This window comes from Pleurodeles waltl, chromosome 6, assembly GCF_031143425.1.
Source record: "Pleurodeles waltl isolate 20211129_DDA chromosome 6, aPleWal1.hap1.20221129, whole genome shotgun sequence".
In the NCBI taxonomy this organism is placed as follows: domain Eukaryota; kingdom Metazoa; phylum Chordata; class Amphibia; order Caudata; family Salamandridae; genus Pleurodeles; species Pleurodeles waltl.
Genome location: NC_090445.1, coordinates 1,463,575,585 through 1,463,592,746, shown reverse-complemented (window position 1 = coordinate 1,463,592,746; position 17,162 = coordinate 1,463,575,585). Strand labels below are relative to the sequence as shown.

Sequence of the window (17,162 nt, the reverse complement as noted above, 5' to 3'; positions counted from 1 at the left end):
TTGGGACACCTTGTCAGATCAACTTTGCTTAGAATAATTACAATGGGGTTTTGATCAGTTTGTATTAAAAATAAATTCCCCCCATAAAAAACAAAACTTTGAATTTAGCAACAGCCAACATACACATTAGCAACTCATGTTCTATTACTTTCGGCCTTTTTATTGTTATAGAAGAAATGCTTTTGGGCGATTCCCTTCCAGTGTATCTAGGCGTAGGACACGCTCAAGACCTACTTGACTGGCATCAGCTGTTACAACAGATTGTAAGAATTCACCAAATGATTGTAACAATGGTGCATTTTGTAGTTCTTCTAGCAATTCACTCTATTCAAAACCAACATCCTTTTTGATGAACTGGCGCACTAGTTCCACCTTCTTTGTATAATTCTTAATGAACTTTGCATGAAATTCACGTAATCCCAGGAGAGATAACAAGACATCCTTCAGCTGAGGGGACTGAAATACAACAGAAACCAGGCTAGGTTTTGGGACACTCCCACTGGCATTAATGACATAACCCAAGCATATTCAACTTGATCTTTACAAAATCTGTATTACTCCTTTTTCATCAATAAGCCATTTGCAAAAAATATGTTTGAACACTTCTTTCAATATTTTAAATGACTGGCGATATCCTCTGGGAAAACCAGCTCATCGTCAGGAATGCCCTTAATTCCTTGGTACAGATTATTCATTACTTTTTGAAAGCCAGCAAATAGTGAATTTAATCTGAAAGGAATTCGGGAAAGCCGATAGGGTTGATTAGGCATGATAAAGGTAGTAAGATCCAATGGGTTTTTGTGCAACATCACTTGGAGATATGCAGCTATAAAATCCAACATTGAAAACACCTTAGCTTCCCCCCAGTTGCTACCACCTAGTAAAGTGTGGAAGTGGATTGTTCTCTACCACCATGTGTTTGTTCAACTGCATCAAGTCAATGCATAATCTGATATCTCATTTCTTTTTCTTAGCAACTGACACATGAGATAGATAGTGGGATACAGCAATGGGTTCAACAACACCATCTTTAACCCAGCTCTCCAGGATGACAGGCAAGGCCTCATCCTTAAGTTGAATATAATGTTGAAATCCTTTCAGTTGGACTAACTTTTTATTAAAAATAGCTTCATATTCCTGTGGAATACAGTCAAGACCATTATCAAATATGCTGAAAATATAAAGATCTTTACAACAATCAAGCAGTGTCCGTAATGTCTGTTGTTCACGCCATCCCAGGATTTTTACACCATGGTCTACAACATATATCTTGGTTTCTGTTGCTCTTCCATTGAACAACAGATGGGCTTTGAAAACACCTTCCAAATTAATTTTATGACTGCCATAAGCACTAGGAGTTATATGACTTGATCATAAACTGCTTTTATTAGCCAGATTGCTGAATTCCTCCTTTGAAATAATTTTTAATCAAGAACTGGTATCAACCAAAATTGTGACATCGCTTTGATTTATTTGCACAGAGCATTTGGGTTGGTTGCCCAAGGTATTTTTGACAAGAAATACAACTAGCAAGACTAGGTCCTTCAAACATTCCTCAATATCAGATGTACTTTCTTCATCTTTAATTGCTAGGATTGTTTTGGAATGAACTCCAGCACGAAAAACCTTTGCAAAGTGATCCTTCTTGCCAGATTTGTAGCACACCTTGCCAATTGCAGAACCGTTCTTATAGGATGCGATTGCTTGAAACAGTGGAAACATTCTCCACAACTTGGCTCCTCAGGCCTAAGTTTGATGCTGAGTTTGATATGATCTTGTTTTATTGGCGAGCCATTGCACAATAAAATCACATTGTGGTTATTTTCCTCAGGTTTTTAAAAACATTTTCAAGCCTATAGCACATTGCTCACTTCTCTTAACGGCGCTGATCCCCTTCTCAAGACTTGAGTTTTGTGACCCAGCAACATTTATTGGGCTTTAGTACATGTTCTGCACAGGACTACGTGGCCTCTAATCACCTCATCCATGTTAAAAAATGCACATGAATGTGCAAGCATGAGTAATGTTGCAACATACGCTTGACCAACTCCCCAGGAGCCAGATATCTATAAGAAAAAGTTATGCCACTCCATAATGTTGCTTATACCAGTGTCAAAATACTCCTCCATCCTTTTCTCGGAAACTGTGTAAATGTCCTAATCACCATGATCGTCAATGGGTTGCTCAACAGGTGCAGTATTATAACAATCTTCTGGCCTCCGCTCCTAGACTGTTATACAACAAGGTTTGTTTGTGTTCTGGACTAAACTTTGTCCCATCAATGGCCACAAGGTGCATTTTGAAACTTTTTATCCCCTGGCACCAATGTTCTTTGGGTGAGCCAGTCAATTCAAGCAAAGTAGCAGGGAGCATCACAGCATTTATTACACAAGTCAAGACCAGACTATAGGAGGGAAGAGAGGTACCAGGAATGAATGTATCCTAAATGTAGATGAAGCCCAGCAGGAAACAGATGTAACATAAGAGAGAAGGGGGATATATACATATATATATATATATATATATATGTATATATATATGTATATATATATATATAAACAGGCCTGCACGCAGCTAAATACCCAGTCAATAACCTGACATGTCAGACCAGTCCTTCTGGCAATGCCAGATTGCCATGTAAGCCAGTTCCAACCTGCCTGGTGCCTGCAGATTGTTCACATCATGGAAAATCTATGCCTAGACGTCAGGTAACTGTGCACTTGCACATATCATTTTTCCCTTATTGTCTGTAGTAGTAAAACATGTTTCAGTAGTGTTAAGGCACATTCTATCTGGCAGTCTTTAAACAAAAGTCAGTACTTTGGGCACTAAATACACATATTGCACACATACTTACTGTAAGAATGTGTGTAATTACAGTTAAAACCAGGAGGATAAAAAAGCACTATAATTGTTTGAGGATTTGAGAAATCCCCTACATTTGTAAAGTCTTCTTCCTTGACATAACCATGAAAAGAGGGGCGTAGCTAATATAACTGCAGCAAGTGCAGTTGCATCAGCACCCAGGGACATTCGAAGCACTCTGCACCCTATTATAACTGTATTTTACCACACAAATCTGCACTAATTTGCCTTACTTTACATCAGGGCTCATGATACTCATGTTATGCCCCTGCCTAGAAACATCCTGTTATGATATAGACAAAAACAATATCAATTTCCAACTAAAACTGGCTGCAAAATAGCGACTTTCACAATATCATCAAGATAAGTAGATGCATGTACTTCATACATGAATGATATTATCTTACAGCTTACATTATTGGATGTTTATATCTGAGGGTTGATATTTAGGTTTTACTTCTTATACTACCCCATCCTAGGTCTACAAACATATAAAATCAACCAAAATGCCATATTTTCCACAGTGGTAAATACAACCTGTACAAAAAAAAATCCATAGAGACTGGTGCAGTGAAATCGGCTACTTCTGTTTTTTAGAAACCATTTTTGCCCAGCTTGACCTACATGCACAGTTCTTTTTGAGAACAACACCTACACAGAAACTGTTTGTGGAGTAATAACCTATTCACATTTTCCACAGTTACTTGAACTTACTCGATATTTTCTTTCTTGTTCAAAGCGTTCTTCATATTTCCTGATTTTTCTCTTGAGATTCTGAATGTGTTTTGTAAGCTGTGCCACTGTCTGGGGCTCCTTGAAATCCGCACAGTTTCCTCTGGAAGAGCTTCGTGGCCTGAATGAGTGAATAACGAAATACGGTACACTGTGAAACTATATTTCAAATGCTCACAAATAGTAGTTGTAACTACATTTTTACTAAAGTTATTTCGGAAGTACATGAAATTATAGAAACAATTACATCAGAAATATATCCGTAGTAATTGTTAACGACCAACTCATGTAATGTTTAAATTGCAAACAATTTCCGAACCTTCTTGGCGCTATTCTTGAACTGATATAGCTACAAAAGCTTTAAATAAACATGACAAAAAAGAAAAGTTATAAAATCTAAATTAACTGACCTGGTTCTACCTGCGAACATTGGAGCTATAAAGTGCACAATACATCTGTATGCCATTGCTGATCACAGTCATTCGAGCAAAACCCAGCATACTCAAATGATGATAATATATTAAAGTAGAAGTCATTTTCCCAAAGTAAAAGAAACTAATGATCGAAGCACTGTAAGAACCGATATCGTTATTTCAAAACTCTTTGCTATTCATTCTGCAGACCTACAAAAAAGAAAAGACTCTGTGAGCAGGTCCCCTGGGTATTGAATCTGTTATCTCCAGGGAGCTTGGTTATTAGCCTTATGACTTTTCTATACAGAAATGATGGCATAGTAAACTAACACTACCACAGTAAAAGCCAGATGCACAAAGGGTTTTAGCATTTGCAATCCTTCCGGATCAGTAAGTCACAGAGTTTGCAAATGTTAAAACCCTTTTTCCTGTGTACTAAACGCATTAAGGGCCAGATTACGAGGCTGGCGATCTGAAGACAGTGAGCCTTGTGGTGGATGTCAGACAGCCGCGGCAGTTGCGGCTGTTGTGGTCCGACTGCCACATTAAGAGGTTGGCAGGCAGACCCACCAACCTCCCGCTGTCCCAACAGGATCTGAAATCCGGACCGGCTGACAGCGGCAATCAGCCAGGGCGGCACTGAAGTCAGCACTGCCCTGCTGATTACAACCGTGTTCTCCGCCAGCCTGGCTGAACCGCCATGTAAAGCCTGGAGGAGAACAAGTGCAGAGGTCCCCCTGCCCAGCACCCTTGAAATGCGCAGTCTGCGAATTCGAGGGTGCGGGTACACCCTGCATTCAGTGGCACTGCCGCCGGCTCTATTATGAGCCAGTGACAAAGCTGCTGCCCATTTCCCACTGGGCTGACTGGTGGAAACCTTTGTTTTATTTGCAGGTTACTGGGTTTGTAGGAGAATTGGGTGGGAAGGTAACTAAAATTAAATGTATTTTGATTTAATGATAGTTTGTTCATTAAGTATTATTTCGTTTTTATAAGTTTATTACACATTAATTTTTAAATGCTGTATTTTTTGTATGGGAGTATGTTGGAATGATAATGTATTTATATTGGGCCTCATTGTGAGTCTGGCGGTCACTAGACTGCCAGATTCGCTGTGACAGCTGCTGCTGTGGGGGTCTGACTGTCACATTACAACCCTGGTGGTCAGACCGCCAGGGTACTGCTCTCCCACCGGGATTGGTGATCCCGACGGACTGAGAGCAGGTGGAGTCCACAATCAGCGAGGGTGGTGCTGCATGCAGGTGCAGGGGGCCACAGGGGTCCCCTTGCCCAGTACCCTCATAATGTATACTGTCTGCTGTGCAGAACGTGCGCATTATGAGGGTGTGGTGCACCCAGCGGGTGGCAGCATTGGCACCTGCTCGATTACGAGCCAGCAAAAATGCTGCCACCACTTTCCTGCTGGGCTGATGGACAGAAACCATCGTTTCCGCCCCTCAGCCCAGCCGGAAAGTCATAATAGGTCCGAAGGGGAGGTCGTCAGAAAGGTGGCAACCTCCCCGTGGGAAGTTCGGCGGATGGGTCTTCCCATCCGCCGAACTCAAAATGAGGCTCCTAATGCTTTTACATTATGGAGATTCATATGTAATGTAATAATTGGTAATTCATTATGTCAAACGTTTTCTATTATTTTTTACATTTTTAATATATTTAATGGTAGGGGTTTGTGAAACTCTGTACAATGATTATTGTGTTTAAATGTTGTTTGTTTACATATTAATTGAAATTCTATAAGTAATTAATTATTTGATTATTTCATTACTTGTTAGGGAAGTTTTTATCAAAAGTACTTTATTTTTCCTTTTTATTTTTAATCTATATTTGTATTACTTTTATTTTTGTTAAAAACATATTTTGTCTTTATACTGTAATTTAATAATATTTTATAGTAAGTGTTCAAATGTTTTTAGTAAAATATTAGAAGTTTTATTCATATATGGAATCCTTTTGAAGTCAAACACTATCCCTACTGTAGTTTAGCTGGAATGGGAATAGTAAATGTAATCCCTCTGAAATACAACACTTTCCCTACTGTTCCTCAGACTGGATTGGAAATAATAAATCTAATCTCTCTGAAGTCCAATTTTTTCCCTAATGATGCTTAGACTGGAGAGGGAATAGTAAATCTAACCTTTCTGAATTCAAACACTTTCCCTACTGTTGTTTAGACTGGAGTGGGAATAGTAAAGATGACTTATATTATTATTTATTCATGTGTTTATATTTAATAGTTTGTTTTTATTTTTTTATTGTTTGTACAATGTGTAGTAAATGTGTTTTTGGGGGGTTTAATATTTTAGTATTTTGCATATCGATTAAATTAATTCATAGATTTTGTAATTGAATTATCTTTGCTATGTAGTTTTTTTATTGTTTATGTACTTTGAACATTATATGTGTGAATAATATATATACATTTGTAAGTACTACATTTAAAATATTAAAATATAAAAAAATAATATGATGTAAAATAAATAGTTTTCTATATATTTATATATATATATATATATATAAACACATCTGTGTTTACATAAATATAAACTGTATATATATTAGAAAAACAATATTTTTTGTCGGTTTTTGGACAGTATTTCTATCCACAATATTTGTTTTCAATATTTTTGTAGTTTCTATTATAGGCTTAGGAACACAATACTGTGATAAATTATATTTTTGACACAATATTTTTGTATAGAATAATTTATTACAACAATATTGTGTCATTTAAACTTATTAGCACATAGGTCATTTCACAAAAGACCACACTGGTGACAAAAATACCAGTCGCAAATTACACCCAGAATTTTGCAAGCGGTTGTTAGTATATCTAGCCTTAAGTTACCTGCGGTTACTTTTAACATACTGTGAGATTTAGCAATAGCTTTGACAATTCTTACCACATATCTTCCCTCAAAATAAAGCACTGCTCCTCAGAGCTGGTTTTGCACATGCTGCTGACAGTGGCTGGGGACTTTTTAGGGACACATTTATGAGTGGTTTGCGCCAGGCTTGCACCATGCAACGTGGTACATGCTTGGTGCAAACCACTAAGTCATATTTTTGAAGCCACGCTAAGCCACTTTGTGTGGCTTTGAATGGCCTAAAAAATATGAAGAAAGTTAGCACAAATCGCTCCATTGCCTTACTCTGCACCAAGGAGACATTTCATGGGCATTACGTGGTTGTTCCCGCGCAGCTCACATGGTTTTTGACGCATTTCTAGATTTACCAAAACTGGTAAACCTGGGAATGCGCCAAAAAGATATGCCTCCCCAGGAGAGGTGTAACGGGGAGAAATATTTTTACTTCATATTGTTATTTCCTCTTTCTATGTGTGCTGCAACCTGCAGCACACATAGAGGGATATGCCTCTAAGGATTGTTTCTGTGCAGGAAGATGCCCCTTTCCGCACAAAAACAATTCTGCATGCAACAGAGGCACCCTTGCACCACAGTGCAAGGATGCCTGCGTTGGGGCAAGGCAGCCCACTGTGCGAGAGTGAAGGGTGGAAAGGACGGGAATGTGCCATATGCCTTAAATAAGGCGCATTCCTGCCCTTTCCCGGTGACGCAGTGCAGCGAAGCAAGATGACTTGCTGCACTGCGCCACTTTCCCATAAATTTGGGCTTTAGTATATTATCGCCACGTCAGTCTGCAACTGGTTATCAATGTAGCGGTGCTTGCTTCACTGCTCAAGAACCTACTGTTCTGCCTGAGAAACACTCTTAACCTGTAAAATCTGTTGGCCCTTAGCTCCATCTGTGGGGGAAGCGAAGCGGATTGGGTTACAAAAGGTGCTGAACGGTCTCTTCTGTAATACTGACAAAAAGGGGCTTGTTCCAGTATTTGCTCATCAAAGATGAAGAGTAACTTCCTTTACTTGTGGAGTTCAGCAGTTCCCAGAGCAGGGCAAGCCAGCACCAAGGGGAAGCATACCACAAACACAACACAGGAAGTGGTCTACAGTGTGGCCCCTCGCACTGAGTATTTACTGTAGGATGGGAATATCAGGGTGCCATGCACCATGACTGTCCGCCATTTGGGGTGTCTTGGTATGCCTATGTCACTCCTCCCCCACCTGCTTCCACAAGGCATTAGTCTCCTGAAAGTCATCCACACGTGTGGAAAAAAATCATGTGAGGTACTGGTAAACCACATTTCATTCCCAAAGTGTAATTTGGTACCACTAATACAATTTCACAAAATTTGAGCAGAATAAAATATGCAATTTCGCCCACCCTTAAATATGTGTTCAGGGCCTGGGTCACTAGATTCAGCACCTGAAGTCTGTGATGGCTGAGCACATACTATTGTTTTGTTTAAATTGTGCAATGTGAAACGTGATTTGGATAGAACTCTTGCATGTCAATCACACTAAACAAGAAGGATTAAGACCCATTCTCTATGTGTACAACAGTGTGCACAGACATTCTGGACTTCGCTTACAGGAATAGCTGGAGGTAACCATAGAAACAAAAATAGGACTACCATTTATACTGGTGGTGTTTAAAGATCACAACCAAAAATAAATTGGGCAGAGTTAGCAGAAGGAACACAAAGGCTGCTTACACTGCCAGAAACTTTTTGCCCGTCAACTATTTTTCTTTGAAAGATTCTGCTAGAATATGGCAACTCTGTGAGTTCCTAACATCAATTACTTGATAGATGAACACCACAGGAGGCATGGCTTCTCTGGATTCTGGCACAGTGAAAGGCCACATGAACAGTGAAATGACTGATAAAAAGGGGAGGTTTGACCATGCTGTTGAAGCACGTTTCACCACAAGAGGAATTAGCAATATTTCCTTATGTGTTCTGCTGTGTGTTGACGTGTTTTACCATTGTTGTCATTGACTTGGAGGACAGAGTAGGGACTTGTTTCATGTGCAAATCAGGACAGTGGCCCAAGTTTGATGCCTTGTGAGAAGGCAAGTGTGGGAAAGAGGAGTGAAATGTAGACTGAAAGAGAGAAGGAAAGGTAGAGAAAAAGAGAGTGCAACTAGAAGATAATCTAAGGTGCTGCCAACCTCAAGTGCACTTTCCCCAACCAGTACTAGGCCAACAGCAACTATTGCAGTGCATTAATCATAAAGTTTCTAAGGATTTGCCCATTTGATAGACATAAGCCCAGCGGCAACCACCGAAATTCACGTTCGTAACGCTGCCTTAACATTGGGAGCACAGCTCAACAGACAAATCACAAGTCACCCCACAAGCGTGGTCAGTACATTTAAAAGGCCATGAAATCATCCACCAAGCCGCCCGCTAGTGCTGCTTAGCCATATGCAACATTGATCTATTTTACTGTTCCTATAAAAGACATTACGAAAAATTTTCTTACCACTTGCATAAGATTAAGATCCTGCTCCTATTGTTGAAAAGTGTGGCAAAATTAAATGTTCAGGCAACAGAGGGGTCACTGTTGAACATGGAACTTTGCCGGGCACCAGGCCATGCGCAAGATAATTTATTAAACATTGTGGGGGGTCGCAGGTTCCCCATTGCAACATGGTGAACATTATTGGGGTCATTACGACCCTGGCCGACGGCGGTAATTTGGGGAAAGGTACTGCTGACAGGCTGGCAGTACCTTTCCCCAAATTATGACATTGGGCGGTTTGGCTCCAGCCAAACCGCCAATGTACCACTCCGTCTGCCAGGGTGGTAACAGCCGCCAGGCTGGAGACTTCGGTTTTCAGCCAGGTGGCCGTCACAATCCAACCCTCTGGATTATGACCCTGCCTACTGCCATCGTTTTTGTGGCAATCTTACCACCACGAAAACCATGGCAGTAGGCACTATCAGTGCCAGGGAATTCCTCCCCTGGCACTGATAGGGGTCTCCCCCGCCCCCCTCCTACTCCCCCTCCCCAGACTCCTCACCCACCCTCCCCCCGACATCAACACACCCACATGCGCACACATACACACTCATACACACACACATACCCACATCCACCCACGCATGCACACATACATACCCACACACCGCAACACACACTAACATACATTGTCGCACACACGCATTCACAACACACAATATACACGTACACTCACAATCAGTCATTCCACGTGACTCACACCCGCATGCGCGCATACAAAAACAGACACCCCCCCACACACACACACAACACCCCCCTCTCCTGTTGGAGAACCCGACTTACCTGCTTGAGTCCGCCAGCAAAACACCGCCAGGCTGTATAATAAAACATGATACGGTAGGCAGTGTCTTGCTAGCGTGGCGCTGCTGCTGGCATGCCGCCATGACCGTCAACGGAATTCCGCCAGCCTTCTGGCGGTATTCCGTCTACGGTCATAATGCGGTTGGCGGCTGGTAGCCACAGAGACGGTGTGTTGGCGTTTGCTGCCAATGTCATAATGCGGGCCTATATGTCTGTGTACAATGTTTGATGTACTTCTGTTCTTTGTTTCCATGCAATAAAAATAGAGGAAGAAACCACCATCAATATGTCTCCTTCATCGGATCACATGCACAACGCTTCAGCCTCCTTACACTTTCTGATCTTGTACTTTTGGAAAAGTGGGCGTAATTACTGCTTACAAGGACGGAGCATAAAGTGACATAACAAAAGAAAGTGAGATAATGTTTCTCAACCACCTAAACAGTTAATAGTTAGATGCCATATACCATATGTCAACCCAAACAGGTGTAGCTTGAGAGAATTTTGTGATTACAAAGGATATCTCTGTAAGGAATTACAAATACTGGGATCTCTGTTAAGGACCTTCTATGACAAAACTATGAATACCACAAAATGCTCAGTTATAATTAAACTGTTACAAGAAATGTAACTCTAACTCTAACAATTATACTATCACTCAACCTGACCCTAATCCTGAATGTTATCTTAACACTTGCCCCACATATCCAGCAGCTCATAGAAACACTGAGAAACCTTTTGACTCTTTACCCGGGGACTTCCTTTATGTAGCAATAACAGGTATGGCGTTTGGGAGGAGAGTTCATTCAATGGACAAAATAGCTGCACCATATGGCAATCCTACTGCTTGAGTGAAGACACGCACCATTATCTCTCACAGCTAAAAGGTGGGCAGGGAAACCAGGCAAGGATGCCCATTATTGCTTATGCTATTCACCTTGGCCCTTGAACCGCTGACTAGTGTTATCCATCAGGGTACTAGTTACTGCGGGCTTTGCATCAATGGGACAACATGTTGCTTTTCACTGTATGCAGATGACATGCTACTATATATGCGGGCTACTCAGTGGGACATTCAAGGCGCCTTAGGCACAATGATGTAATAAGGCACGCTTTCTTGCTAAATAGTCAATTGGGACAAATCCTGTGCATTCCCGCTATTACCTGCAAAGGGGGGGGGGTTGAGGTGGGGGACTATCCAACAGGCTCTGGGGCATAAATTGTGCTGGACACCCACCAAGATCAAATTCCTCAGGATCAGAATTTATCATATGATAGAGCAACTTCTTGACTATAATGTACGGGCAGCAGTGGAGGCACTGCCCCCCAGCTGTTAGGTTTGGCTAATACTCCTACTCTCCACTGTGATCAGGGTATCTTTGGCCCTAATCCTGGCTGTTACTTTAACTATAATCCTGAAAGTAAGACCAACTATATTCCAAATTTCTGATGTATGCCTAAACCTAATCTTTACTTTAAGACTACCATATTGACCATATTATTGAACACTACTTTTTAAAAACCTTTATTCTAAAATGTAAATCACAAAAACAATCTTTCTTTGTTATATTTTTGGTGGTGCAACTCAAAAAATAAATGAAGTAAAGACCCATTTCTCTATAATACTTTATATTATATTCTCCATAACTATACAATCCTACAGGGTACAGGAGTTTAGCACAGTAGAGCAGGCTGGTTTTAGGCATGTTTGCACCTGGTATGGAGAAAGTGCCTTATTCAGACAGCAAACAAATGGACACACCTTCGAAGTGAGGCCATGACACCCCTTAAAACTCTGGACAACCATTGGGATACACCTTTAGGAGTGCTGGCTAGGAGGCTATAAGATGCAATGCAGAAAATGTTGGACATGTCTGTAAATAAGAGGAGCATAAAGTTTTGAGTACAGGATGAAAGGAATTGCTGCATCTAGAAGTTACTCTCCATCTAGGTATACTATAAACATTCCTATATGAAGGTCATTTCTCCCAATCCAAATTATTCGGAGAGACCATGATTTAAGACATCATACAATGAGTTAGAAATAATAGAACATGTTTTTCAGCCAAACCTAGAAGATAACATCAAACCATAGGTAAATCATTGTGCAATAAATTCTGTTACCCTGTGAGCAAGGCATTCACGCTATTTTCTTCTTTAATTTCATTTCGCTATAAAACTGTATTAACTCCTGTTATTCAGTTCTTCTCACTTCTTCTTTGAGGTGATTTCTCCATCAGCTGTGTCTGCTGAATATAGCCGGCTGCTTGTATATCTTGTTTAACATGTCAATGCTTAGTTATATTCTTTTCAATAGATTCGTAAGCAACTGCTAGGCCTTTGTTACAGAACCTCTCATTGATTTAGAGATTTTGGAAAAGTATTGTGTCTTGCAATTCACCCTGGCCGTTTAAGGCCTTGGCAATTCTTGTAGATGGGCACCAGCACTGATTACATCATGCCAAGTGATGGATATGGCATGGATTTTCTCTGGGGTCATTTCTTATTCTAGGATTTTAATTACAGTAGTCTTATCTTGTGTCTGTTAGGACAATAAGTTGACAATAAGTTGACATGGAGGCCTGTTGAAATATGAATGACCAATGCCTTGTAGGTCAGTGGTCATAAGTACAGTATGACCTGAAACACCCTTATCTATTATCAGATGTGAGCTTTTAGTTTTGTGAGTTTTGAGACAGGGGAAAGTGTGGGGCTAATAGGAATGCCAGTGTATTCATGTAGTGCTTGAACTAAGGCTCTTTTGCACACATGCATGTAGAGATTAGTTCCACCTCACACCACTGACCGTGTTCTTGAAAGACATCTGTGCCCTAGTTTTAGATACTGCTCACAATGACAATGAAAGGGTGGGTCACTGTCTTGAGTGCATTACCAGAAAATCTGTTAGAGAATAGATAGAATCATAGATGATTCTTATCAGTTGGAAGACTCCCGGAGGCAATAGGGCCCTTTCTGAGGGCCATGGATAATCAGAAACCGGGTACAAAGTATAACTGAACAAGGCAATAAAGTAAAGAGTTATGTGTTGGTATAATACTACAAATAAAGATAAGCAAATACACACATCTATATTTATGTTCATGAATCAGGCCCTGTGTGAGAAAACAGGGCTGATTGCATAGGCCCCCTAACTTTTTGCCCCCATTTTTCACTTTTTGCTGGTGTTTTCCTGACTCTGATGGTGCCCTGGGTACTGCTAACCAGTCCCAGGGCCTGTGCTCTGTGTAAAATGGATATGCAAATTAGGCTAATTATATTTGGGCAAGTGAACCTAGCTATAGGTCCCTAGTATATGGTAGGGCATGTAGGTTTAGGGACCACAGCATAGGTGGTGCACTGCTGAGGTGCCCAGTGTCATTTTAAAGGCAGGCCTGCCTTGCTGGCTGCTTTTAAATTAAAGTTATATGCAAATTCGACTTGGGAATTAAAAGTAGTTCCAAAGTCTTAAACTACCTTATTTTTACATGTAAGTAACCCCTAAGGTGTGCCCTATGTGCCCCTAGGGCTGGGAGCCATGTAACTATAAACAGGGGCTTTATAAAAATAGTTTTATAAGCCCTGGTGAGGTAAAAACAGCCAAATTCGTTTTTCCCTCATTGTAGTAAATGGCCTTCCTATGCTAGAATGGGGAGACTTTATTTTAATTTTCAAAGTCTCCTTAAATGATGCATACCAAGAATTTGGTATCAAATTAATTGTTGTTCCAGTTGTTGGATTTAATATAACTTGTTCAGGTAAAGAGTTTTAAACTTTACCTGAAAAGTTGCCAATTTCAGCCCTGCATTGTTTTTGCTGCTGTGCTCTGATTGGCCAGCCTCTAGCAGTCTGGCCAGGCTACATTGATGAGGTGTGAAGTAGCCTGGCTTCCCCCAAAGGAATGTGCCTGTGGGAGGGAATCTCCCCTCAGCAGATGGTGAGGCAGGAAGGGGGAGGGCTGCCAAACTGGTCTTCAAAGGCAGAGAAGGACATTTGGAGCAACCAGCAACACCCCCACATCCTGCAACCCCAGACAACTAGGTGCCCCCTTGATTAGATTAGGAGAGGGCAGGAGAGGGGTGTGTTTATGATTTTTAGCCACACCAGTGGGTGGGCTCAGCCAGATGTAACCTCCAAAAATCAGATTCAGCCATGATGGATTTTTAGAGAATGTTGCCTCCTGGGATTGATTTTTGCCACACTTCCCAGGAAGTGGTCATCACAGGGGGAAGGACCCTGCACCTGATTGGAGAACTAGGACCCCCCTACTTTTCACCCAGGAGCAAGGATAAAACTGGCAGACCTGCACCCACACCTCAGTTCCCTACCACATCCAACAAGGAAGAACAACAGAAGAAGAAGGACTGCCCTGCTGGACCCCTGGCCTGCACCTGGAACCTGCACTCAGAAGGACTGCACCAGCTGCACACTTGGGCTTCACCACAAGAAGGACTTTGCCTGGCTTCAACTGGTTCAAGGAGGGACTCCCTGTTTGCTACAGGTGAAAAATTGCTATCCAGAGTCCCCTGCACCAACTCCTGAAGAAAGCGACCAGCTGACCACTGTCCAGTGGCCAAAAAGGAGTTTGCGCCAGGTGCATTCTGGGAGTTGTAGTCCGCATCCCCAAGGACCATCTCAGAACTTCTGGACCCTTGGGGTGAGCTGTGGACCCCAAAAGAACCTTAAAAGGACATCTGGGAGAAGCCCCAGATGTTTGGAGAAGTTTGGCCAACTTTTGTAAAAAAGCTCCATAGAGGGACTGACCCGCCGCGGCAACTCTAGCCGGCTTTCCTCAACCGCGACCCGGTCTGATTTGCTGGTTCGTCCCGGTAAAGAAAATCTCAGAAAAAGAGACTAAGGGGGTTATTCTAACTTTGGAGGAGTGTTAATCCGTCCCAAAAGTGATGGTAAAGTGACGGATATACCACCAGCCGTATTACGAGTTCCATAGGATATAATGGACTCATAATACGGCTGGTGGTAAATCCGTCACTTTTCCGTCACTTTTGGGACGGATTAACACCTCCTCCAAAGTTAGAATAACCCCCTAAGTCCGAAGGTAAAAAGTTGACCGGGACCTTCCAGCCAGCGTATCCGAGGAGGGCTCCAGGGATGTCGGATCAAGATCCAGGTTTACCCCGGTCGAAGGATTTTCACCTCGAAAAAGAGACTAAGTCCGAAGGTAAAAATCTCCACCGAGGATTCCCGCATCGCATATCCGGAGAAGGGCTCCAGGAGGTCGGATTGGACTGGCAGGTTTCGTCCCGCTGAAGAAAATCTTCGAAAAAAAGACTAAGGGGGTCATTCTGACTCCCGCCGGGCACGGTCACCACGCGCCCGGCGGGAGCCGCCAAAATACCGTACCGCGGTCGGAAGACCGCGGCGGGTATTTTGAGTTTTCCCCTGGGCTGGCGGGCGGCCTTCAAAAGGCCGCCCGCCAGCCCAGGGGAAAACGACCTTCCCACCATGAAACCGGCTCGTAATCGAGCCGGCGGAGTGGGAAGGTGCGACGGGTGCTACTGCACCCGTCGCGTATTTCACTGTCTGCTATGCAGACAGTGAAATACAAGCGGGCCCTCTTACGGGGGCCCCTGCAGTGCCCATGCCATTGGCATGGGCACTGCAGGGGCCCCCAGGGGCCCCGCGACACCCCCTACCGCCATCCTGTTCCTGGCGGGCGAACCGCCAGGAACAGGATGGCGGTAGGGGGTGTCAGAATCCCCAAGTCGGCGCAGCATGCTGCGCCGCCTTGGAGGATTCTGACGGGCAGCGGAAAACCGGCGGGAGACCGCCGGTTTTCCTGCACTGACCGCGGCCAAAGCGCCGCGGTCAGAATGCCCTGCGGGGCACCGCCGGTCTGTCGGCGGTGCTCCCGCCGACCCTGGCCCCGGCGGTCTGAGACCGCCGGGGTCAGAATGACCCCCTAAGAGTGAAGGTAAACTTTTAACCGAGGCCTCCCGCGGCCTGTAGCCAAGCAGGGCTTCATCGCGGTCGGCCTGAAACTTTGACTTTGCCCCGGACGAGGTGCAACCAGATGACCCGATTGGCGCTTTTTGTTTCTAGGCGCTAAAAAAATAATAATTCTTTAAAAATTCATATCTCCGGTTCCCCTTATCCAATTTTATTCGTTTTGGTGTCATTTTAAAGATAAAAATATAATCAATTTTTATAACTGGTTTTGCATTTTTAAACTGTTTCCTGTGTTTTATTTAATTACTGTTTTGCGATATTTGAATGCTTTACACTCTGTCTCCTAAGTTAAGCCTTGATGCTCGTTGCCAAGCTACCAAGGGTTGAGCTGGGTTTAATTTACTGAGACCTAACTGGACCTTAGTGAAGGTTAGTGGCCTATTGCTAAGTGTAGGTACCTACCTGCCCTTACCAATAACCCATTTTCCAACACCCTGACTTTTAGCTTTCAGTAATTCAAATCCCACAATACAATTTCTTCGCAGAAAGTTATCAGATTTTCTATGATGTGCAATTAAACCGCATGGCTTTTAAAACCTACCAACAAGTATACCTGCCTGTTAGTAAGCACCAGTACTTCTCATTTAAAATTACATGCAATAGTTGTTTTTGAATTTAACATTTTTATTGCAAGAAGATGTTCACCACTTTCCCACATGATACATGATATATTTTCTCTGAGGACTGCCTTGCTGTGCTGGCCAAGTTACCAAATGTGAGCAGATTAACTCCTAAAACAGTAGATTGGTTACTTGGTAAATAAAGGGCAACCTATTTATTGCTTGGCCATGGGTGAAATTTATCTCTTAAAAAAAGATTGGTCCAGAGATGGTCTCATGTAGTACATCTTGTACAATAATGTGGCCATTAACTAAACCCTAGGTGATTGTGTCACAAAAGGTGTTCAATGAATGAGTAGTACTCCATCTTTTATATCAGATCGTACTTCTTTTTTACGACTGTTGTTAAATAGGACAATGAGC

At 42.3% G+C, this 17,162-nt stretch overlaps 1 protein-coding gene across 4 annotated transcripts in view; it reads right to left on the bottom strand.

Annotated features, from left to right (window-relative positions):
- FAM13C (family with sequence similarity 13 member C) overlaps positions 1-17,162 on the bottom strand; it is a 753,858-nt gene that overhangs the window by 166,728 nt on the left and 569,968 nt on the right. For all 4 annotated transcript variants that reach the window (XM_069240966.1, XM_069240964.1, XM_069240967.1 and 1 more), the window contains one exon: positions 3,580-3,718. In XM_069240966.1, the coding sequence (XP_069097067.1) occupies positions 3,580-3,718 (139 nt within the window). The remainder of the gene's footprint in view (positions 1-3,579; positions 3,719-17,162) is intronic.